Raw genomic sequence first — 25,577 nt, 5'->3', positions numbered from 1 at the left:
CTGTCACCAATGATCACACTCACACATATTAACTCGTTTAACAGTTTACTCAGTAAACATAGAGGTACAGAGATTTTCTTTTCAAATACAGCAGAGAGAAGTGGGCAATAGGTGTGAGCTCGCACAGCTCCCCATGGCGCACCAGTCAGTGGAAACACGCCAGCAGCTCACAGACACAAAAAGGACAGCAGCCCCACCTCTTCCATTAGCTGTCTGCCCCATCCTTGTGCGTGAGTACTGCCAGCCCAGACCGCAGGTGTTATCACCTGACACATTCTGCTCGGTGCAAACATATACCATAGTAAGTATCTGTAACTTGCTCATGCGCTTAGGGCTGCCCTGTGATCACCACGGTTTGGAGAGAAACCCACACGACCATTTTGACGGCTACAGTGGTAGCAAGTCCATGGTTTAAATGCTCCCCTAACATGACCACTGTCTTACATACGCTAGAAGTTAATCTGCTGCCCCGTCTTCTTGTGAATCTGAGCTCGATATGTTTTTAAATAAATTTAAGTGATAGGAATGATAGCAACGCTTTAAATGAAAACTTCAAATTACAAACGTCCCTTCATTTGCATTCTCTCTTCGTCTTAGCAGTGGCTGCTTCCATAGCTACACTCTTTGTTGTGCACGTCTAATGATGTAGGTGTTGTAAAATACCCGAGTATAATGATTTAGGTATTCAGTAAAGTTGGTGTTCCCTCACTTATTTAATCTTAGCATTCTGAAAGTAACAGTCTCTATGACAAGATGTCAAGACTACCTGGATACAACGAGTAATGACTGATCTAAATTGCAAAGACCCCAAAAAGGAATTAAACAACGATCAGACAGCATCACCAGATCCACAGATGGGGAGCCGTGTAACTTAGTTACTTGTCATGCTTGTAAGCTGGTCATGAGATGTTCCACTGCTGCTTCGAAGCTGCAGACGGACATCATGGGATACAGTTTTCTAAGTTGAGAGTAAGCATGGCCTTTCCCTTCACTATGTGACAAATACAGGGGGCCTGGGGAGAGTTGTGCTGGTGGAAACCATTTTGCTATCAACAGAGAGAGGACACAGGCCTATTACAGAGAAACCGTTACAGGTAGCTGTCTCAGTGCTGTATTCCAATTATGTCCACGCCCTGAAACACTGTTTTCATTGGCTAGCTAATTCCTTAAAGACAGAACCAGACAAATACACGTTTATTGGCACAGACTACATTGTGAATGGCGTCTTTCGGGGTTATACAAAATGGAAGGCCTGCACGAAAAGGTCCTTCAAAATGCACATTAAAATGCAAATGCACCTGGAGAGAAAATGCAGCTGTGCAGCCTGATGGCAATTACTTCCCTTCAAAAGCAGTCCAGGTACCCAGACAAAAGGACTGGGTGAGAGAGGGTAAAGAAAGGTGAAATTACTAAGAGGCCTCTGAAAAATGACAGTGGGTGGGGCTCCTGCACTGGGGCTCGTCAGTCATCAACTTCAACACAAATGACTCTAACTTCACCAGACTGCGTGGTGTTGGTGACGGGCAGTGGTGTGGAGCCTTTAGAGAGACGCTCTGTGGCAACTCTGACTACTGACATAGAAATCTTGTTCATGGGTTACACATTATGTGGATTACATAGAAAAGCAGCAGAATATGGAATGAGGTATGTGTGCAAAGCAGTGTTTCTAAAGGGATTCTGGGACCTAAGAGGCATCATTCCTTTCTGCCTCACTCAGGACCTGGTTTTCTTTTTTCTTGTCCGTACATATTGAACACAAATGCTGATGTGTTTCTGTAAATTGCCTGGCTAATCCGGAAGTAGCATAAGCCTTCATAAATGTCCTGGTTTCTATTACTAAAGAAGGGTTACGTAGCAGATTTTATCTGTGGAGCCTTTTACATTTGCAGCAAAACAAAACAAAGAGCACAAAGAACTTTGTTACTTGTTATAATTTCCAACGAACTGTTCAGGAACAATGAGAAAATAGTGATGTTTAGCGTGGGAAATCTTGACAGATGTCGGTCTGTGCCCCATGAGGCACTCAAAATGTTAAATGCTCATCCTTTAGCATGGCACAGAAAACAAATGGTACGCTCAGAATGTTAACTCAAGAACATTTAATACAGGGACTATTTACAGATACGCGCTCAGAAATGAGGACACCAACCAGGCACGGTGAAGCCCCTGAAGAGCAAGGACAGGGAGGTGTGCACTGAGACCGGAGGTCTACCGCCCCAGAGGGGCTGGAGCTGGAGCCAGACAGGCACACACCGTGCCAAGACCAAGGTCCAGTGGGGGGCGGGCAGGAATAAAGGTTCCAGCCTCTGTCCTCCCACATTCACACCTCAGCGCAAACCCCAGTGGGCAGCCCCTGGGGTGCAAAGCAGGGGAAGGGGGGGAAGTGGGGGCGACCGGCACGAATGCAGGTCCATCACACGTGCAAGTCTACTGTGTAGCTGCCACATAGGCCAGCTCACCCTGAGCCCTGGGGAGGCAGGTTTCTGACTCCGACGCTGCGGTCTGCTTAACTGTTTTGGAAGATCCATCCCTAACCGTTGCTGTCGTCACACACTTTACTTCTAAATAGATCATAACTCACAATACATTGTCACTGTTTGGCTTTAAGCAACTGAGCACCTTTTTAAAAGATTTTAAAACAAGGAAGATCTTTTATATTTACCCACATATTCACCATTCCCAGAACTCTTCATTTCTTCCTGGGATTTCCACCCAGGATTATTTTCCTGCTGCTCCCAAACTTACTTTAATGTTTCCCGAAGGAAGGCCTACAGCTAATCAATTCTCGTTCATTTGTTTTTCTGAAAAAGTCTCTTTTTTTGCTTTCATTTTTGAAAGATGTTTTGGATGCGTAACAGACAAATGCCAGGTTTTAGTTTTTCCCTCAGAAATGCAAAGTCGTCGCTCCCTGTATTGTCCTGTGGCCAGAGTGGTCTCTGCCCAGGAGCGTGCTTCCTTTTCCGAGGCGCTTTACAACCTTTCTCCATCCATCTGAGTAGCAGGACTTTCTTTATGTATCTTGTTTGGGTTCTTTGAACTGCTTGAATATGTGGAGGGACACTTTTCATCCCGTGTGTAACAATTTCAGCCGTTATTCAGATACTCTGTTATTTCTCTGCCCACCCTCTCCGTCTAGGACTGTGCCCCCACTGCAGCGGACCCCTCCTCTCTTTTCTTCCAGGCGTTTTTTCTCGTGTACATCAGTTGGACAGTTTTTATTCTTATTTAAATTCATCTATTTTTCTTCCTCTATATCTCATCTGTTCTGAATTCCACTCAGAGCTGGGTTTTTTGGTGTTTTTAAAACGTTCAGATACTGCTGTTTTCATCATCCTGAGAAGTCCCACTTGGGCTTTTTAAAATACACCTTGCACTTCAAGTCCCGTCACGACCATGTTCCCTCTATATTCATAAACTCTACTTGAACTCCCTGAAGCCAACTGCTTCCGTCTCTTCTCTGTCTTTCTCCGGATTCATTTCTGTCCTGGTTACAAGTCGTATTCTTGTAGCTTCTTTGCACATCTGGTAAGTTTTTGGATGCCGGACATTGTGGGTCCAAAGCAGCTTTCAGTCTAGGATTAGTCACTTCACAAGATCATAGTCTGCTGGGAATCCTAACTGATGCCCCACGTGTTCAAAGTTGTTTCCACTCTAGCTGGTGGGAACTTTATTCCCAGCCCGGCACTGATTTCTGGGAACGGTTCAGCCTCCCGCTTCTGGCACGACTTTTCCTTTCACACACATGCATATCAGCACTGAGCCAAAAGACTCAGGGGACTCCTTGTAGATCTCTGCAGCCCTCGTTGGAAGGCTCCCTCCTCTCCAGTACTCTTCCCTGCAAATTCTAGCTACTGTGGCCTCCCCAAATGCCACGTCAGCAGCTCTCTTTGACAAGACCACATGTGTTCCCATCCCTCAATGGCAGCCTGGGAGCTGCCACCAGGTGCTAGGCTGGGCTGTTGTGGGGTCACCTCACTCTGTCCGCCTTCTCCCAGGGATCACAAACTTCTTGCCATAGGTCTCAAAACTATTCTTTCACATACATTTTACAGTTTCTAGCTGTTGAACGCAGGGGAGTTAATCTGGTCCTTGCCAAACCACCATAGCAGAAAGCAGAAGTCTTCACGCTTAAAACACATCTACCTTTTAAAAATAACTTTCATAATATACACAACAAATGCAACGTTATAGAATTCTTTCAATAGGATCATGCTTATCAAAATTCTTTACATTAGGACTTCTCCATACTGAAATCTCTAATTCATTCTATTCAGTATTTCCTTTGAGTATGTATTCTCTAGTATACTGTGAATTATCCTTTCCTGATGAAACCCCTCATTTGCTTTTTACAGCAGTTCAGTTTCTCCTCGAGTGTAGGTCCTCTAACAATGAGCTGTCGCTTCTGACTACAAGGGTCGGTACTACCACAATATTGATAAGACTTCCACATTAAGTCATTAACGTGTTAACAAGCTGTGTGTTCTGGGAGAAGGCTGTCTTTCACTGTCGACTTAAACAAATTCCCTGCTCTCTGAATTGTTGGGTGAGACTTGCCTTCCCAGTGCACTGACAGGGTTCCTCCCATGTGTGTGTCCTCGGACGCGTCAGAAGGCATGACGTCTGACGGCAGATTTTCCACACTCACAGCACTCACATGGTTTCTAGAGTACGTGAGTCCTCTGATGAATCATGAGCTGTGACTTCCTGCTGAAGGCAGTCCCACACTCACTGCACCCATAGTATTTATCTCCTGTATGAATTCTCTGATGCCTCATGAGGTGAGACTTTCTAGTGAAAGACTTCCCACATTCGCCACATTTATAGGGTCTCTCTCCTGTGTGAACCCTCTGATGGATGATGAGCTGTGCCTTCTCAAAGAAGGCTTTTGCACACTCGCTGCATCCATAGGTTTTCTCTCCTGTGTGATTTCTCTGATGCTTAATGAGCTGCACTTTCTGAACAAAGGCTTTCCCACACTCACTGCATTCATAGGGTTTCTCCCCTGTATGAATTCTCTGATGCCTGAGAAGCTGTGGCTTCCAGGCAAAAGCTTTCCTACACTCACTACATTCGAAGGGTTTCTCTCCAGTATGGGTTCTCTGGTGGTGAATGAGGCTTGACTTCTCACTGAAGGTCTTCCCACACTCCATGCACTCGTAGGGCTTCTCCCCTGTGTGTGTCCTCTGGTGTGAAATCAGGCTTGACTTCTGGGTGAACGCCTTCCCACACTCGCTGCATTCATATGGTTTCTCTCCAGTGTGAGTTCTCTGATGTGTTAGGAGCTGTGACTTCCCAAAGAAGGTTTTTCCACATTCAACACATGCATAGGGTTTCTCCCCTAAGTGAGTCTTCTGATGTCTGATTAGCTCTGACTTCTTAAAGAATGCTTCTTCACAATCCCTGCACTGATAGTTCTTCTCTCCCGTGTGAGTTATTTGGTGCTTGATAAGCTGTGGTTTTCTGATGAAGGCTTCCCCGCACTCGCTGCACTCATAGGGCTTCTCCCCTGTGTGGATTCTCTGATGCCTGATGAGCAGCGAGTTCCTGCTGAAGGCTTTTGTGCACTGGTTACATGCATATGGTTTCTTCCCTGTGTGAGTCCTCTGATGAGTAATCAGCTGTGACTTCCAGAAGAAGGCTTTCCCACAATCACTGCACTTATAGGGCTTCTCCCCTGTGTGAGTTCTCTGATGAGTAATGAGCTTTAACTTCTGGGAGAAGGCTTTCCCACAGTCACTGCAGCCAAAGGGCTTCTCTACTGTGTGGGTTCTCTGATGCCTCTTAAGCTGCGACTTCCTGCTGAAGGCTTTCCCGCATTCGCTGCATCCGTAGGGCTTCTCTCCCGTGTGCGTCCGCTGGTGTAAAATGAGCAAGGACTTCCTACTGAAAGCTTTTTGACATTCACCACACCCATATGGTTTTTCCCCTGAATGAGTCCTTTGATGAATAGTGAGCAGTGACTTCTGGGAGAAGGCTTTCCCACATTCGCTGCATCCATAGGGCTTCTCTCCTGTGTGCGTCCGCTGGTGTATGATGAGCTGTGATTTCTTACTGAAAACGTTGCCGCACTCCATGCATAAATGGACTCCTTTGTACGTTCTATGCTTTGCAATGGGCCATGACCCTGTCCTGCTATCTTTCCTACATTTACTGCAATCACAGTATGGCATTCCACCATGGGTTCTATCAGTTTTGATATACAATAAATATTTCTTATTGAGCTCATCAAGTTTCTTTCTTCCACGGTTATCTTTTGGAATAAGAAACTCAAAAGGATGTTTCAAACTTTTTTCACCTGTGCCACATTTATGGGGTCTCACTCCTAAATGAACAAAGTTAATGCTTGAATGAAATATTTTCCTAAAAACATCATATTCATGGCCTCTCTCCATACTTCTAAGCTTGTCTTGATTATCCTGGTGCCACATTTTGAGACAGTTATCTAGCCAGACTTCTAAAAAGGAAGAAAATGAATCATACTGTGTAAATCTCCCAATGATTATACTCATTGAATAAAACTGAAATGGAACCTAGGATCCCAATTAAAACAAAACAAATATAAGGTCTCCCAAATATAAGCTACTTATTGGACATTAGAAATTTTGACAGACACCATATATTAACTAACTGGAATTGAAATAAAAATTTTAAAAAATTTTTTAACAGAAATGAAAACATTTACAAGTTACTAATGTTTAGAAATATGAACTTTTAAATGAGAAAAGATGAAATACACTCAAGGAGCAGTGATCATGAGCAATTTATGCTCAAATACTGGAGTGATTAACTTCCTTATTCAACAACAATCTGATTATCTACTGTATGTCCAGAGGGAAGACCGCAGGTGCGCACCCCCGCATTAGAGGGCTCGCGATACAGCAAACACTAGCGAGAACCAGCCCACAAAAGAGCAAGACTGGTATACGCTGTTCAGTGCTGCGAAGGAAGCAACACTGAATACAGAGCGAATACAGGATATCAAGCTTTCATCCAAAAGACGAGAAACATTAGGCTCCTGTAGGATCGCTGCATGTAAAGAACACTCTCATTCAAGGCTGTCACCTGAATCAGACTTAACATCAAGGCTATTTCTTGATAGCCGCATCAACGGTTTTATTTAGGTTTTTTTGACATTTTAACTGAATCTGTAATCTATGTAACGAATCTACATGTAACCCTACCCATGAAAATCACTCCAAACCGCAGAACTGTTTGCATAACACACGAGGACAGAGTCTTTGTTAGCCAGTGAGTACAACTGTTTGTGATTTCCACAACATGATCATTTATTGGATATTTTAAAGTGAAGGTTAGTTACTTTACGATATTCTTTGCTAGTAACTATGAGGAACATTTCCAGGAGGTTCCCTGCAAGTCAAAAGATTTGGCAAGACCTCAAATATAAGGCAACCACTTCTTTTCTACAGGATTTTTTTTTTTTTTTTTTTTTGGTGTGTGTGGGAGACTTATCTAATTCTCAGACATATAAGAATTTCAGAAAAAGGACCAACTAGAGCTGCTGATATAGAGAATAAAAGGACTCAATGTTTTGAGCTTAAGAGAGTAGAGTTATTAACACTATTCACTGAGATGAAAAAGACTGAGAAAAAGTTTGGAGATTAAAAGCAAGAGTCATATGTAGACATGTAAGTGTGAAGTCCACCTGAAGAGTTTATAAAAAATGGTTTCATGAAATCTGAGTGAAGAAATGAAAACTTTAAATTAAAACAAGAAATAAAATTAATATGTATACAAGTTAATAAATAATATAGAATAATATTCAGATAGTTCAACTGCATCAAAAAATATTTAAGAAATAAAAAGTCCTGGGGCACCTGGGGGGGGCTCAGTCTGTTGAGCGTCCGACTCTTATTTTCAGCTCAGGTCATAATCTCGGGGTCCTGGGATCTGACCTTGTGTCAGGCCCTGTGCTCAGCAGGGATTCCGCTTGGGATTCTGTTTCTCCCTCCCTCTCCCTCTGCACCCCACCCCCCTCTCACTCCGAAAAGAAAAAAAAAAAAAAAGAAGAGAAAAGAAAAAGGAAGAAACAAAAATCTTGTCATTTTGGAAAATGAGTGAGTTGTCTCTTACTGGTATGATGCAGGGCAGGCACAGGTGAACCCATTTCTCTCTGTTATACTCCAGTCCACACTGCCTGCATTTCACTTTAGTTTTCAAACTAATATTCCTACTTCTAGCCTTGCTCCCTCCCAATTCTAGTTTCCAGAGAGCCAGTGAGCTTTAGAAAATGTGATCAGGCTTTTTATCCCCTTGCTGAAAAAAACCCTTTGATAAATGTGAGCTTTTACCATGGCTCACATGCCCTGGCGTGCCCCAGTCTTTACCAACCTCTCCAGCTTCCTTGCACATGCTCTTGCTCACTGATGCTCAGCCACACTGAATTCCTTCCCATCCCTTTGATCCCAAAGGTCTCTTCTGCCTCAGGGCCTTTGCAGTGGCTGTTCCTTTTATTTGGCAAGCTCTTATCAGCTTTCGGCATGGCTCATTCAAGTGTAAAAATCATTTCAAGGGCATCCTCACTGTATCCTGTTTTATTTCCTTCATAGGACTTATCAAATAGGTAATCACCTTACTTCTGTGTCCCCCACTAGAATGTAGATCATGGGGTTTTATTTCTCACTGATGTACGTCCAATGCATGCACAAAGCAAGCCCTCATACACGTAGGATAAACACTGTGCACTCAAAACTGGACTTCTAAAGCAGCTCCTTTCTGTAGCATTCATCTTGATAAATAACTTTGCATTTTAATACAAATGCTTTCTGTTCAAATACTGACTTATTGAATAAATACAGTTCTCCATTTTCTTCTACGTTAAAATTCTCTGCTTCTGCTCTTTCATGACTCTCACTCAATTCCTCTCATTCCACAGAATAGCGATCATTGTAAATTAACGGGTGAATACAAAATCCATCTTCACAGACAGTATTTTCTACGATACACACCCAGACCTAATCATCCATGTGAATGGTACCCAGACATCTATCATTTGAAATGTTTCCTAAGGTGAGCTGAGACACATGCTTAGATGAGAACCTCTGCACTAAAGAATATAATCAAGAAAGGTTCTGCCTTACCTGGCCCCACAACAGTCAATTAATGAAACATTTAATAATTACACGTCATAAATTCTACAGGGAAAAGAGAAGAATAAGTTACTTGCCATCTTAATATGGGGGGCGGAAAATCGTTCAGACCTAATTGGTGAAAAATTCCAGCTAATGCCTGACCAGGGCCAGGGCTCCTATAATACAATACTAAGGGGACAGAGTTCAGAAAGGCACTGGAGGTGAAAAGGGCTCAAAAGAGGCATAGCGACTACGTGGGAAAAGGATACAATAATCAAAGGCTCACGTGCAGACAGAAATGTATGAACATGTGGAGAAACAAACTAGTTCTAACGGAGTTTCACCCTGACTTCTGGGCACAGAAATTAAAAAGAAAAAACAAAAAAATGGGTAAGATGTTGCCATACCACGAGGTTCTTCAACATAACTGTATAAAATATCACACAGCACGTGGGGTTTAAACCCGGTGGACTCTGTGATGGGTTAACGAGGCGCCTGGAGAAGGTGAACATCAAGGCACCGAAACGCACCCCGGGAGTTGACCGCAAAGGGCTCAGTCTGCACAGAGGAGGGAGAGGAAGAGCTCCTCACCAGGCTCACGGTATTCGGTTTTTATCCTATATGCATGGATTCACCTTCTACTCTCTACGGGCTTAAAATAGAAATCCGACAAATTAGAGGGAGAAAAGAAAACTAATAAAGGACTCATCGGTGTCCCTGCAACGGGAGAAAGTTATGAACTCTTCAGGAGGAGGAAGGAAGCCCACCCCTGCAGGGTGGAAGTGCAGGAGAGAAGGAAGGGAGCCGAGGAGGCTGGGAAGAGGATCCTTGTCCCAGAAAGCAAGGTCCTAAATGGTGGCCACCAGCTTGTGCCGCTGTATAGGGAAGGAGGTACATGCCATCACCAGCTCCGTGCAAAGAGGACACATCCTGATGTGGAGACCAGGACAGAGAGCACAATAAAATGCAGGAAGAATTCAGGTCACCAGTCCTGAGCCAACTCTATAAAGACCGAGGAACGTCAAAAAGTTTTACATATAACATTTCAAAATAACTTTTCAGAACATTATGAACGACCTATCATCAGAAACCTATGATTCAGCTTACACTGTATGCCCCTGATGACCTCTCACCTGAAAAGCTCTGACTTAGAACTTGCTCATCTATTATCCATGGCTCTTCTTGCTCCAGCTTGAAAATCGCATCAGGTTTGATAATCTGATAACCTGTTAATTGGAAACATAGACAACCGGGACCTAATTCCTTGGGCTGATAGACTCTTAAATATGAAGAATATTTACTATGAAGGCTATAAAACAAAGCAAGTGAACCAAAATCTTTCAATTGGGTATAGAAATCAAAGAACTTTTGACATCTGAAACTTAAATCCAAAATCAGTGAACATCTTAGAGGCCCCACAGTTACGGGATACACACTACTTACATATGAATGTTCTTACCCAAGAAAACGAGGTTGCTATAGTTCTCCAACATCACATCTCTGTACAAGCTCTTTTGAGTAGGATTAAGCAGCTGCCACTCCTCCGACGTGAAGTCCACAGCCACATCCTCAAACGAGATCTGGAAAAGCGAATCACTGTTAAGCCTGAAGCGGTACTCATGGCGGGATACAGGCTTTCTTCTCCAGCATGGGAGGCAGCCTCGCCCACCTCTAACTCCTGGTATCTGAGTTGGTGTCCCGCTCCCCTCCTGAACGTGCGCTGGCCTTACTGACTCACATCCATGGAGGTTATTCCTCTATCTTGGGAGCCCTGTCTTGCTCTCTCAGGGGGAATCTAGCTACCACGCTGTGAGGCAGTCCTGTGGAGACGCCCAGGTCACGAGGCACCAAGGCCCTCCAACTCCCCCCGTGACTAAGCCTGGAAGGGGATCATCTCTCTACTGCACCCTGGAAGGACCAGAGCCCGGCCTAATGTCTTCGTTACAGGGCCGTGTGAGACCCTGGAAGGGAACCAGATGTAAGTGCAGCTGACAAACTTCTAACCCAGAGAAACGTGAGAGAAACGTTTGTGTTGTTAGCCACTGAGGTTTGGGTAACTTGTTACATAGCAATTGATAACTCATACGATATCCTAATCTTGCATTATACTGAGAGAAACAAAAATGTTATTAGTTTATTTATCACTTTGAATTCACTCATCTATCCATCCACCTATTAAGTAAGAAATTGGAATACGTTGGGGCGCCTGGGTGGCACAGCGGTTAAGCGTTTGCCTTCGGCTCAGGGAGTGATCCCAGCATTCTGGGATCGAGCCCCACGTCAGGCTCCTCTGCTATGAGCCTGCTTCTTCCTCTCCCCGCTCCCCCTGCTTGTGTTCCCTCTCTCGCTGGCTGTCTCTATCTCTGTCAAATAAATAGATAAAAATCTTAAAAAAAAAAAAAAGAAAGAAATTGGAATACGTTGTGTTTAAATAAGCACAGTGCTTCTCAGAGAAGGTGCCANGATAAAAATCTTAAAAAAAAAAAAAGAAAGAAATTGGAATACGTTGTGTTTAAATAAGCACAGTGCTTCTCAGAGAAGGTGCCACTGGTATGTGGGGACAGTTCTTAGCTGAGCCCCATGCAGTGTCAACCTTCAGCATCCCTGGCACCTGCTAACTGACAGTCCTATTTTCTGGTCACTGTCAAAACCAAAACCACATCTGTCCATCTCCAACACTCTCCTCCCTCCACGTCTGCACCCACATAGTAACAACAAGCTAGCTCCACTACGTATCTTCTGGAACACATAGATGGAGTAGCGAGAGCTCCCCAAACATGAAAGGTCCCAGAGATATAAAAATGAGTAGAATAAAAATCATGTTCTTTAAACTCTTCAGTCTTTTCAGGCCAGGAAAGAAGGTGTTACAGAGGCCATGAAACTAGTACATAGAGGATACGGGGACAAAAGGCAAAGGAACTACAAAGTGAAAACAACGTGGAAAAAGAACAATGTTGCGAGATTCACCTTACCTGAGTTCACGACTTCCTATAAAGCCACAGTAATTAAGACAAGCTAGCGTCAGTCAAAGGATAAATACATTGACGAATGGAACAGAACAGACGGCTTACAATTAGACCCCACTATGTATGCTCCATTGAATTTTGACAAAAGGATTCCATGAAGAAAGGAGTTTTTTCAACAAATGGTGCTACAACAATTGTATACCCATAAGCAAAAGAATAAACCTCAACACATACTTCATACCCTATATAAAAAATTAATTCAAAATGGATCACAGACCTAAATGGAAAACATAAAACTATAAAAGCTCTAGGAAAAAACCTGCACGATCCTGAGTTTGGCAGTATGTTTTCAGACACAACACTGAACACAAGGTCAACTTGAGAAAAATCAATGAAATGAACTTTTTCAAAATTAAAATTTTTTTCTATGTGAAAGATACTGTTAAGAGAAAGAAAAGACAAGGCACAGACTATAAGAAAATATTTGAAAATCACTCATCTGACAGAACATTTGTATCCAGAATAAAGAATTCTTGACACTCAACAATAAGAAAACAATACAATTAAAAAATGGGCAACTCTTGAAGCAAGGGAAATATAAGCAAAAATAAATTATTGGGACTTCATAGAAATAAAAACCTTCTGCAAAGCAAAGGAAACAATCACCAAAACTAAAAGGCAACCTACAGAATGGGAGAATATATTTGCAAATGACATATCTGATAAAGGGCTAGTATCCAAAATATATATTAAGAACTGATATAACTCAATACCTCAAAAAACACACAATCCCTTTTAAAAACGGGCAGAAGACATGAACAGACATTTCTCCAAAGACGACACCCAGATGGCCGACAGACCATGAAAAGACGCTCAACACCACTCAGCATCAGGGAAACGGAGATCAAAACCACAATGAGATAGCACCTCTCACCTGTCCGAACGGCTCACATCAACAAGACAAGAAACAGCAGGTGTTGGTGAGAATGTGCAGAAAGGGGAGCCCTCATGCACTGCTGGTGGGCGTGCAAGCGGGTGCAGTCGCTCTGGAAAACTGTGGAGGGTCCTCAAACAGTTGAAAATACAACAACCCTACGACCCAGCAGCTGCACTACTGGTATTTACCCAAAGATACAAACACGCTAATTCGAAGGCATACAGGCACCCCCATGTTTACAGCAGCGTTATCCGTAACGGCCAAGATACGGAAGCAGCCGAGTGTCCGTGACGATGACTGGATAAAGATGCGGTGACGTACGGTGGAGTATTACTCAGCCACAGCAAAGAAGGAATCTTGCCATTTGCAGCAACATGGATGGACCCAGGGTATCACACTGAGTGAGGTCGGAGAAAGACCAATCCACACGATCTCACTCCCGTGTGGAATGGTAGGAACAAAACAAGCCAAGGAAAGAAAGAATCAACCCAAGAAAGACTCTCAAGTACAGAGAACACATGGTTCGCAGAGGGGAGGGGGTGGGAAGGAGTGAACCAGGGGCAGGGGTTAGGCTTAGAGTCACTGCGAGGGGCACGGAGCGATGTGTGCAAGTGTTGACTGACTACACTGCACGCCCAAAGCTAATACAACACTGCATGTTAACGACGCTGGCATTAAAATGAACGAAACCCCCTTATTTAAAAAACAAACAAGAAAGATGAGCAAAAGATCTAGGGGCGCCTGGGTGGCGCAGTCGTTAAGCGTCTGCCTTGGGCTCAGGGCGTGATCCCGGATCGAGCCCCGCGTCAGGCTCCTCCGCTGTGAGCCTGCTTCTTCCTCTCCCACTCCCCCTGCTTGGGTTCCCTCTCTTCCTGGCTGTCTATCTCTCTGTCAAATAAATAAATAAAATCTTAAAAAAAAAAAAAGATCTAAAACACGCTTCAAAAGGAGACATACAGATAAAAACTGAACAGGAAGAGATGTTCAGCGTCTTTCGCCAGGGGATAGTGAGACGTTACTACACGTCCGTTAGAATTGCTAAAGTTAACTTAAAAAACCCACACACAGAGTGACGAGTGCCGGCGAGGACGCACAGCAGTAGCTCTCACGCGTGGCACAGTGACCTTGGGAGAGGTTCTGGCAGCTTCCATAAAGCTAGATGCAGAGTCACCACACAGCCCAGCACTCCTGCTCCCAGGTACCTGCCCGGGTACACTGAAAACGTCTGCTCGCCTCGTGATTTCTGTTCAGACCTGTACACAGATGAACCAACGGCTACAAACTGGGAGCAACCGCGATGTCCTTCCAAAGGGAAAGGGTGAGCAAGCTGCTGTGTCCGTACGACGGGACACTGGTCAGTGACTTAGCAGTAAAAGGAATGGACTGCTGGTTCAAACGTGGATGAATCTCAGAGATGAGTGAAAAAGCCGGTATGGAAAGGGCGTACACTGATGATTCCAGCCGCCAGCACTGCGGGAAAGGCAGAACTCCGGCGAGAGAGCAGGGTGGGACGCGTGAAGGCCGGACTTGGGGAATGTCTCTGGAGACCTGGAACTGTTCCAAGTCCTGACTGTGATGCTGACTACGCGAATTTATACACGTCTGAAAACTCATGAGGAGGCAGGCTCCTGGTTAAAAACCAGGATTTTCCAGGCCCAACCACAGGCACACTGGAGGCTTTACTCAACTGGTCTCCCAGGGGAGGCTGCCCTCCCCACACCGATGTGGCACCATGGGCTCCCGAGGACTGGTATTCTGGTCCTCCCTATTGAATGTGCTGTTGGTGCGGACTTACCACCTATGTACATTCTGGCCAGCCTTCGCCCCCAAGCCCAGACAGCAGCGGCCATGGCCAGGCCGTGACAGAGTGAGCTCTAGCTCGTGCCCCAGGCGAGCCGCAGACTGGCAGGTAAAATGAACTCTCCTGCCGGATGACACATTTGGATACAAGTAAGTTCTGCTCCTAAAATGCTTGATTTATTTTTTAAGATTTTGGTTATTTAATTGAGAGAGAGAGAGAGAGAGCGTGCATCAGTGGGGGGAGCACCAGAGGCAGAGGGAGAAGCAGACTCCCTCCGGAGCAGGGAGCCCGACGCACGGCTGATCCCAGAACCCTTGTATTGTGACCTGAGCCGAAGTCAGACGCTTCACCGAATGAGCCACCCAGGCGCCCACAGCTAGCCAATTTTTAAACACGACGCATCTTTCCAGTTAAATTACATAATGTTTGTCCTTCTCGCAGACTATCTTTCCAAAGGGTCTGGACGAAAACAGGAGATGAACTTTTAAAAAGTTTTGATTACTAAATGGGACACACTGATACTAACAACAGAAAAACAAAAACAAAATAAACCTAGCACCTGAGGAAGCACAGGGTTGGAGAAGGACACGAATGATCTTTGTTTTTTGGACTTGTTCCTGAAAGCTTTCCCCTCCTACTGGAAAAAACAAAAACCAAAAGAAACAACTCTCAATGCTCCCTTTCCAAGCTCCTGGGAATGATCTGGATTCAGACTGACTGCTGAGCCAAAGAAGCCTTCCTGATGGGCCGACAGGGAGACGGCTCCTGCACTTGCCAGGCCAAACGTGCCCAGATGTTGCCCACATCTAACAAAGTGTGGGTTAATAACCTGAGGTCATGGACAGACAAAGAGATTTGGAAAGAAATGCCCCAAGCAGTCCCTCTAAAACCACATTATCCAGACTGGACTAAAAACCCCAGGGCAGAAGGGCCCACGCTGCGGGCCGTGTTAACCTAGCTGTGGACTAAAGCAGGCCCCGCTGGGGGTTCCCTCTGTAATTTGTTTCCAGGAGAACCATGTGTCCTTTGGGATTGCGCTTCTGATGTGTGTACCCCAACCGTTGTGACATTCTCCATTTCCTAAGTCAAAAAAGTAAAAAGAGCTAAAGGTAGATAGCCCCATGCCCAGCTAATTGAACCAAAAACATTTCTACCTACAATGTATCAAAATTCCAACTGAGGGAATATTTATGGGGGCCATTTGAAGGTTTTGTAATGATGATTTCTGCCAGATGACTTAGGTTTCTTTCCCAAAACTAGAATATAGGTAAGACGGGTGGTCCAGGCCCACTGGTTCAGTCCTGTAACAGACTTTTTGTGTTCTGAATTTTACTTGAGATTCATGCCCTTAGTTCGCACTGAGGAACTCTGTAAGAAATAGCACTGAGAAATACGTTCATTTATTACAGGGTTTATGTATCATAGGCCGCTATTTAGGACTTTGTCCATTCTATCATACACATCGCTCTCCAAATGCTTTCGTTCTAAGCAATCATCAGCACAGGTTTCTTCTACGAAAGTAGCAGAGGAAAGCACGCACTACTGTTGCCTCCCTTCCCACCTCCACTTCTGGGAATATCTGAGGACAGCCTGCAGCTCACCTCCGGCAACGAAGGGCCTTATTTCCTATATATCCGTGCTGCGACTTTAAGCCTTTTGTATGATTCCATAATCCACCTTGTTCTCTGACACCTTCTTTCCCGAGTTTATGTTTTCTAATTGTGACTTAAATGTATTTGTAGCTTTCCCATAAGCCTTGTCACGCCTACAGAAAAATACTGTTGGAGAACAAAGAACTCACCTGTGACTTGATCATTTTCTGCGGCTTGGAAAATCAGCTCTGTTCTATGGCTCCTCTCTGTCCTGATGCTCTGGAGATAGGCCTCTGGTCAAATGTCTGTAAACCGAGAGGGCACCCCTAGTCCCGAGGCTTCTTCTTTCTTATCTCAAATGAGTTTTCTTGTTCCTCAGTTATGGCCTGGAGATGCAGTGGGAATTTTATTTTAGATGATGTCATGAATCTGGGAGCCTAATTTGGGTTCTCTCTTACTGGGAAATCAAAGAACTCGAACAGGGCTGGGGGTAAGAAGCAGGATGCAAGGGGCGCCGGTGGCGCAGCTGTGAAGTGTCTGCCTTCGGCTCAGGGCGTGATCCCGGCGTTATGGGATCGAGCCCCACATCAGGCTCCTCCGCTTGGGAGCCTGCTTCTTCCTCTCCCACTCCCCCTGCTTGTGTTCCCTCTCTCACTGGCTCTCTCTGTCAAATAAATAAATAAAATCTTAAAAAANAAAAAAAAAAAAAAAAAGGACGCAAGAGGAGCTCCCGATAAGTATGCACAGGGCCAGGTGTGCACCACGCTACACTCTGCATTCCCGGCTCCCGCCTGTAAATGCCAGATTCAAGCCCCTCGCCTCAGCGGTTCAGCCAAATCCCCCCGGCGAAGCATCACCACACCAAGATGCTCCCCAGAAACAGAAGCCTGGCTCACTCATTCTGCAGCAGTATTTTCTGGGAGCCCTGAAATGAAATCACTGCTACAGGTGCTGTAGACTAAGATGTAATTCATTTCTTTTTCTTTTTTATCAAGCTATTTTTTTTTTAAGATTTTATTTATTTATTGGACAGAGAGAGACACGGTGAGAGAGGGAACACCAGCAGGGGGAGTGGGAGAGGAAGAAGCAGGCTTCCCGCTAAGCAGGGAGCCCAATGCGGGGCTCCATCCCAGAACCCTGGGATCATGACCTGAGCTGAAGGCAGACGCTTAACGACTGAGCCACCCAGGCGCCCCTATCAAGCTATTTTTTAAAAAAGATTTTATTTATTTATTTGAGAGAGACAGTAAGCAAGAGAGAGCACAAGTCAGGGAAGAGGCAGAGGGACAAGCAGACTCCCCGCGGAGCAGGGTGCCTGACTCGGGGCTCCGCCGAAGGCTGACGCTGCACCATCTGAGCCCCCCAGGCGCCCCAAGATGCAGCTCATTTCTAAGCAGGATGGTAAGCAGAAGATGGATCTTAGATCGAGATGATGAAGTAACTTGGGGTGTTGGCTCTCTACTCCAAAATCAGCCCAGGAGCAAAAGGAAAGCCTCGATCAGAGGAGCCCATAGAAACGGTGAAAAGAAGAGAGGTGCTGGGGGGACTCGTGTGTGGGTTTGTGTCCTTCCCTCAGAAGGCAGCAGGAACAGCCAGGCCACATTTCCAGGGCATAATGGGGGCAGATCAAAATCCCTGATGAGTGAAGGGCTGCCCTTCCTCATCTCCCACCCCCTTCCATGCCCCAAGGACACTGCTCCAGTCTGCTTCTTTCCGAGGTTCTCTGTTCTCTGACCGGAGGAGACGCTTGAAGGGGTGGTGGGACACAGGACTGTCCAGTGGTTCCATAGGGTCCACAGTGTTGGCCCTGGTGCCCCTTCCCTGCCCTTCCCAGAGCATGCAGAAGAGCAGCTAACACCTCTAGGGGACTCTGAGCTCAGAGGCCAGTAAGAACACATAAAATAAAAATAAGAAAAAAAATTAATCATGCAAAAAAAGGAGACTCCCCCGACTGCTATTCAAAAAGCACTTACTTCAGAAAACCTGTAACTGTACATTCTTTCTCTGCCCCTTCGAAAGGTGTGTAAATCTTTTCTAAAAGCTAATAAGCCTTGTCTAACCAGGTTCTTAAGGACCTGGGAGCTATCTCTTTGATGTCGTCCAGGAAGACAGGCCCCTATTTCCCAATCTCAGGGAGGGCAGGACCATAACCAAGTGCCTGACTTCAGCACCTGGTTCCCAGGTGTAAAAGCACCCCTACCACAGGATACGAGAAGGCTATGTTTCCTTTGCACAGATGCAAAAGGCTGACACAATGGCCGCCCCAACTGCCAGGAAAAGGTAGTATGAACTATGTGTAATTATCATGTATCTTGAGAACGAGTGTGTAACGGGTTGTAGCTGCCTGGCTACAAAGAAGAGTGAGATTTCGTTCTGTCTCTGCAATGTTGTCGGCAGGCTGCCTGCAAAGCTCACTGCATTCTTGTTTCAAGTTTACTTTTTATGCAACAATAAAGCTGTTTTTTTCTTCCAATTTTGTGAAGAGATTTAGGGGTTGGCAGATTTGGATTTTAATATTTCCCCAAGAGGCCAAACAACCAGATAATTGAGCACAACTGCTGTTTTAAAAACTGTTTAAGAAACGGCAAACTACATAACCGATATCTTAGCCAGAACTATTGGAAAAAATAAAACCAAGATTTTAGCTAAGTATAATAAACAAAAAACACTAACTCTTCATGCATACACATACTTACACCCTGAATTCTGTCACTGCTCATGGACCAGGTCCCTTACACTCAACCACAGAGGAGATGGGAGCCAGGGACTTCACAGGCATGACATCGCACAGAGATGTTATTTCCTTCCTAAGAACATACCTGAAAAGAAATGTTCAAAAATCACAGTGCTCAGTCAATTTGGGGACGAGAGGGACAAATTCACCTCTCACAGCAATCTTGCTGATGGAGATTTGTCCAGCACCGGTGGTCTGCACCTGGGGTCCAGGATGGGCTGCTGAGCACTCTGCACACAGGCTGACAGGCTATTGAGGAAGACCGAACATGGTGGACAGGTCAGTGGGCACCTTTCCAGAAAATAAGCTGAAAGAGAGGGTATGGTACCTGTAGAAGACGGATAGCAAGAGCTCTCTGTGTAAAGACACTGTTCCATTCAAGCACAGGGGAGGGGGTCTCCAATGTCCCAGTGGATACAGAGAAAAGTCAGCCGCAAATGAAGAGAGAAAATTATGCCTGGATGTTAGCCAACTGCCAGGTTCTGCCCCAGGGCAGCTAACAAGAGCAGGGCCAGAACACCACCCCCTCGAGGCACTTACAACCCACCCCAAGTTGAGCCGAGGGCTGGAAACAGATGAGACAAGGCTGCCCTCAACACCACATGCTCGGGAACCCTAGGTGGCTCAACAGCAAAGCCCACACCTGCTGCAGACAGCGAGCAGGAAGCAGAAGGCCGTGGGAAGACCACGCCCACCACGGAGCACTGCGCTCAGAGGGCTGGAGCTAGACAGAGCTGAAGGTGCTTCAAGGATGGAGGAGGGCGCCGGGACTGAGCCAGCAAGGGGGAGGACCTTGGCCAACGGGGTCACTGAGAACTTTTAAACAAGGAAATGTTCCAGTAAAAGGAGCCATCACAAACCAACAACATGATGTGCTGGGTGAGAAGAACCAAAGAGCAAAAAAGAATATGTCATTCAACAGAAGTCACTATGTAAGAGTTTTGCCTGAGCCAGTGCGTGACCAACAGTCATTGGGACCCACCCAGACCCACAAACACAACTCACACAGGTCCTATCACCAAAGATGGCCTCAATCACACACAAGCCCCCCCCCCCACCGCCGAATGACTGAAGCCCCCTGCCATCCCAGCCCATGGACGGAACTTCAGCACTCAGAGACTCCCACTTACCCACACTGACCACCCAAGAATTCTCCAGCCCCTCATTCACTGACCACAACAGAGCCCTCACAAGTCTCCAGACCACACAGCCACCGAGCGCCACAACCCCACTATCCTCCCCCCACTTGCCCCTCATCCCACCAGGACCCTGACTGCTGACTTTACAGGCTGTCCCTCCAGAACCTTCAGTTACACATACACATCCCCAGTGACTCCTCCAGCAAAGCCCCTATCATCAACCCCCAAGTGACACAGAAGTGCATCCATCAATGAAATCCAAAGTCTTTCCACAGCCCCGCCCCATCAGATATCCACAGGACCTCGATTCCTGATCATTCCAGGCTCTTCCTCACTCAGCCCCAAGCACCAGCCATGGTCAGCCCCTCATCACTGACTCCCACAGGCTTCTCAACACTGACGCCATGAAACCCATGACTGGATCCCCCACACTCCCACCCAATAATCTTGACAGAGTCTATTCTATTCGTTGACTAGAAGTGGAGTCAGTGAAATCCTAATCTCGGAGTCCCAAAGAACCCCCACAGAATCCCAACTCCTTCCTACAGTTACCCATCCACTGACCCTAAAAGTGCCCCTTCAGGCTTGCTAGCCCCCATCACCACACTCAAGGGATGCCCAATCTGTAATCATAACAGGGGCCCTAACCATTCACTTCCGTGATACCTCGTTTTCTAATCTACCCCATGCTCACCCACCACTGACACCCCTACACCCTCCTAACCATCACCCGAAAGGGCTCTGCACGAACACCGACAGGCTGGTACGTCCAATTCCCACCCCCACTGTCTGCTTATTCACACCCTCAACAGGCCACCCTTCACCGCCCCTCCAGGGCCCTTGTCAAACCCACGCGTTTTGTCCTGATTGATCGGCGGGAACGACAGTCCAGCCAGCCGCCGATGAGCCACAGCATGAGATCGGGAGGACTGGTATCTGGCCTTGTCACAGGCCAACAAGGGGGCACGTGTTACGGGGTCATCCAGGCGAGGGGGTTCTCTGAAGGGGGCTCTTCCCGGGAACACACGAGGGGGGAGACATTTCTCAACCTTCCTGCCGCCCGCGAGCCCAGGGCTCAGGTGAACTCCAACACTGTCACGAACCGACAGTCCTTCCAGTCAATGAAATCCTCGGTCCACCAGTCCGGAGCCCTCGAACGCCCCCCCAACCCCGAACAGACTCCCCCACAAAGGCCTTACCACTTGCCAACTCAAAGGCACGTCAATCACCGGTCACCAGAGTCCCTGTTCCTCCCACAAAGCCACCCCAAGCTGCACCCCCGACGGCACACTCACCCTCCCCCACACTCCGGAGGGCGGCCTCCCGGGGCTCCCGCACCCCCATCCCGGCCAAGCCCTCCAGTCTAGGCCTAACCCTCAACCCCAAGCCCCGCCCCGGCCGGCCGGGAACCGGCGCCTGCGCCGCGGGGCCGTCCCCTCCCCCCACCCCGCTTCCTCGTCGCACCCGGCTCCGGAGCCAGTTCGCGCGTGCGCCGGGGTCACCGCGGGGCCCGCACGGACACCGAGGCAGCCCCAGCGCAGCAGCCTCGCCGCCCCGCCCCCCGCCACACACACCCTCCCGCTCCGGCCCGCGGCGCCGGGACTCACGCGGCCTACCGCGGAAGACCGCGCGCGGAAATACATTTCCCAGAGTGCCGCTCGCCCCGGACATCTCCCAGGGGGCTCTGCGGCGCGCCTCTTCGAATGGCAGATCCGCGGTTTCCGGCTGAAAGCATCTCGGCGCTGCCTGGGGTTCCTGCTTCGGGACGGGCGACGGAGTCTTCGCTGCCAAAGATGTGTGAGTGAACGTAGATGTGTCGCTGGGAGGAGACTTCTGTATCCTTTCCATTTTTCATGCTAGATCAAATTCATTTACAAATGATATAGGTAAGTTTTGGTACACCCAACCAACAGCACTGACGAAAGGAACGAAAATAAACGAAATGAGGAATTTAGGGAGAAAGAAAGTGTAATTACGGAAAGAGTAGGAAATTAATGACCATAAAAGCAGAAGTTAAGGGATTAAAATAGCAAAAAAATAACTTGATGAGCCAGTTTTAAAAAATAAAATACAAAATCTTACTAGAAATTTTTTTATAAGATTTTATTTATTTATTCAACAGAGACAGAAACAGCCAGCGAGAGAGAGAACATAAGCAGGGGGAGTGGGAGAGGAAGAAGCAGGCTCATAGTGGAGGAGCCCGATGTGGGGCTCGATCCCATAACGCCGGGATCACACCCTGAGCCGAAGGCAGATTCCCAACCGCTGTGCCACCCAGGCGCCCCCTTACTAGAAATTTTTATCCCAAAATGGGGAGGAACCACCACTCGTGGGGAAATCACTACAACGGACGTGCCATGTAGGCTTCCATTCAAGGTAGTTACGGTTTTACTTACGACTCTACTTGTCATGTATGTCACGGACATTTCCTGTGTTTTAGCTTCCCATGAATGCTGTTGTTATCGACACACAACATTAAATCTTAAAGTTGTTGGTCTTGGTCTCAAGGCGTCATTATTGAATAACTGGAAAACTGCGCTAGCTGGAGGCCTCCCTGAAGACGCTTAGGAGACGTTCAGGAGCACAGAGCTGCGCCAAGTGGCCGGCTTCTTCCCAAGACCGACGGGACAAGAGCAGCTCCGCAGCAGCTCCTCGGGCTTGCTGTTTACTTCGTCCCCTCCTCAGTGACAGTTTAGATGCTTAGAGACACTAGTTACAGGGTAACTCCTTATCCTTGATGTTATTCTTTGTGGCTCAGTCTTTGGGACGAGTCCACACCTAGTCACAATGGGCTAATGATTCGACTAAAACTGATAGTTTCGGGCGCCTGCGTGGCTCAGTTGGTTAAGCATCTGTCTTCGGCTCAGGTCATGATCCCAGGGTCCCCAGATAGAACCCCACGTGGGGCTTCCCGCTCAGCGGGGAGTCCGCTTCTCCTGCCCCCTCATTCCACTCTCATGCTCTTTCTCACTCTCTCTCAAATAAATAAATAAAATCTTTTTTTTTTTAAGATTTTATTTATTTATTTGACAGAGATAGAGACAGCCAGCGAGAGAGGGAACACAAGCAGGGGGAGTAGGAGAGGAAGAAGCAGGCTCATAGCAGAGGAGCCTGATGTGGGGCTCGATCCCATAATGCCGGGATCACGCCCTGAGCCGAAGGCAGACGCTTAACCGCTGTGCCACCCAGGCGCCCCAATAAATAAAATCTTTAAAAAAATAAAATAAAACTGACAGTTAAGTTTGTAGTCACTTTCCACCCAACTTACTTTGGTACTAATTTCTTGATTTCCTAAATGAATTGGATTTCCTACATGAATTGGATCAAACAAAAAGTGCTTTTTAAAAGACAAGGTGTTTTTTTTTTTTAAGTAGGTAATTTGTTTTTTTTCAATTTTTTATTCATATTCCAGTTAGTTTACATACAGCGTAACATCAGTTTCAGGTGTAGAATTGAGTGGTCCTCACAAGTGCCCTTCTCATTTAAGTAGGCAGTTTAGTTAATACCCCCATGTCTAGTTCTTCAGACTTCACAATGGGGATGGGACGTGTTCTCTTGGTTTGTTTTGGGTAAAATTGGATCTTGGCCTAGAAGTCTCTAATGTGTAATGAAGTCTTAATGGTATCCAAAGACTTTATTACACTCATTAGGTTCATATAGTCTTCAGTATGAATTCTCTGATTTTTGATATGGCTTGAGCAATAACTAAAAATCTTCCCACATTACATATAGTTAGAAGCTTTATATTTAGCATAAATATCCTGGCATTCAGGAAGAGGTGAATGACAAGTAAAGGCCTGTCAGTATTCACTGCATTTAGAGAGGTTTTCTACGTCATGAGTTATCTCATGTTGAGTAGTGTCTGTTCTGTACATGCAGGAATTATCTTCATAGAGTTTGATTCCAGCTTGAATTTTCTGATGTTGGGTTAGAAATCACTAAAGTTTGTTTTTTTTCTTCTTTCCAGATTTAAAATGTTCGTAAGCTTTCTCTCAAGTAAGAATTCTCAGATAAAGACTAAGTTGTTTGTATTGGCCAGGAGAAGGCATTTTTTTGCTTGGTGCAAAAATGTCTTCTGATTTTCCTTCTGCTCTGTATACAGCTTTTACATTCCTAATTCTCTCTGAAACAGGAACACAAGCTCATGGCTTAAAAGTTGTTCCATTATTTTGTGTTGGGATGAGTAATCTTCATAAATATTCTAGACTCCAAGTGTGAAACATGAAAGAACAAAAAACTACTTTGATTTACAACTTTGGATGAAAGGAAATTTCTTTCTTTCTTTCTTTTTTTAGATTTATTTATTTTTAGAGCAAGCAAGAGAGCACAGGGTGAAGCTGCAGAGGGAGAGGGGATCCCAAACTGATTCCTAACTCAGCATGGAGCCCACTGTGGGGCTCGATCCCACAACCCTGAGATCACGACCTGAGCTGAAACCAAGAGTTGGACGCTCGACCGACTGCACCACCCAGACACTCCTGGAAGGAAGGAAAGTTCTATACTAAAAGTATGATCATTAAACTTTCAGTGATGTCACTGAGATGTGACTGGCACAGACAGATCTCAATTATGGATTTGTAATCTAAAAATTGGACAATAACACTGAAAATTAGAAGATTTTTGTCTAGGAAAGTGAGAAAGGATATTAGAGAAAGGGGTAAATCAGTGATTCTCACACTTTGGCAAGCATCATGTTTACCTAGCAGATTTATTAAAAATACAAATGTCTAAGTCTCATCCTCTGATAAAGAACACACGTCTTAAAACCTGGTTAAGTGATATCACTGAACCTTAAACTTTGAAAACTACTGGATGAGATAAAGGGAAATAATGTAGGAAAACACTGTGAAGTCAAGGAATTGGAGAAGGCAGTTTGGAATCATAGCCTTCACTGTATATCTGGAATCATGTAAGAAGTGGTGAGCTCTCTACCACGAGTCTGTAGTCCTTGCATCCTCCAAAACACTCTGTATCTGTCTTAACACGTACCTTTTTAAAAGATTTTAATTAATTAATTTATTTACTTTTGAGAGAGAGAGAGAGAGAGCAATAATATAGGAAAACACTGAAGTCAAGGAATTGGAGAAGGCAGTTTGGAATCATAGCCTTCACTGTATATCTGGAATCATGTAAGAAGTGGTGAGCTCTCTACCACGAGTCTGTAGTCCTTGCATCCTCCAAAACACTCTGTATCTGTCTTAACACGTACCTTTTTAAAAGATTTTAATTAATTAATTTATTTACTTTTGAGAGAGAGAGAGAGAGAGCACGGTGGGGAGGGGCAGAGGGAGAGGGAGAGAGAGGCTCAAGCAGAATCCC

At 45.8% G+C, this 25,577-nt stretch overlaps 2 protein-coding genes across 6 annotated transcripts in view; one reads left to right on the top strand and one right to left on the bottom strand.

The window, feature by feature from the left end:
- Positions 1-1,700: 1,700 nt before the first annotated feature.
- On the bottom strand, positions 1,701-21,670 carry ZNF605 (zinc finger protein 605). Of its 2 annotated transcripts, XM_019803737.2 has the most exons (5): positions 19,082-21,669; positions 16,595-16,771; positions 10,549-10,669; positions 10,223-10,315; positions 1,701-6,454 (listed from the first exon to the last, which is right to left on the bottom strand). In XM_019803737.2, exons 2-5 carry the CDS (start codon positions 16,607-16,609, stop codon positions 4,662-4,664), a joined length of 2,022 nt encoding a protein of 673 aa, XP_019659296.1. In that variant the 5' UTR covers positions 16,610-16,771; positions 19,082-21,669; the 3' UTR covers positions 1,701-4,661. The 2 variants fall into 2 exon arrangements, with proteins under 2 accessions (XP_019659296.1, XP_019659297.1); XM_019803738.2 differs by lacking the exon at positions 10,223-10,315 and having other exon boundaries at positions 19,082-21,670.
- Positions 21,671-21,875: 205 nt separating this feature from the next.
- The window catches only part of LOC100466499 (zinc finger protein 26), a 26,627-nt gene continuing 22,925 nt past the window's right edge, over positions 21,876-25,577 (top strand). For 2 of the 4 annotated variants that reach the window (XM_034672343.1, XM_034672339.1), the window contains exon 1: positions 21,877-22,144. The gene's annotated coding sequence lies outside the window, so the exon portion shown is untranslated. Of the gene's footprint in view, positions 22,145-25,577 lie in introns of all 4 variants that reach the window. The other 2 variants (XM_034672342.1, XM_034672341.1) reach the window with 2 other exon arrangements.

Source organism: Ailuropoda melanoleuca, chromosome 12 (assembly GCF_002007445.2).
Source record: "Ailuropoda melanoleuca isolate Jingjing chromosome 12, ASM200744v2, whole genome shotgun sequence".
Classification (NCBI taxonomy): Eukaryota; Metazoa; Chordata; class Mammalia; order Carnivora; family Ursidae; genus Ailuropoda; species Ailuropoda melanoleuca.
The sequence above is the reverse complement of the archived record's forward strand: the minus strand, read 5'-3'. Positions and strand labels throughout refer to the sequence as shown.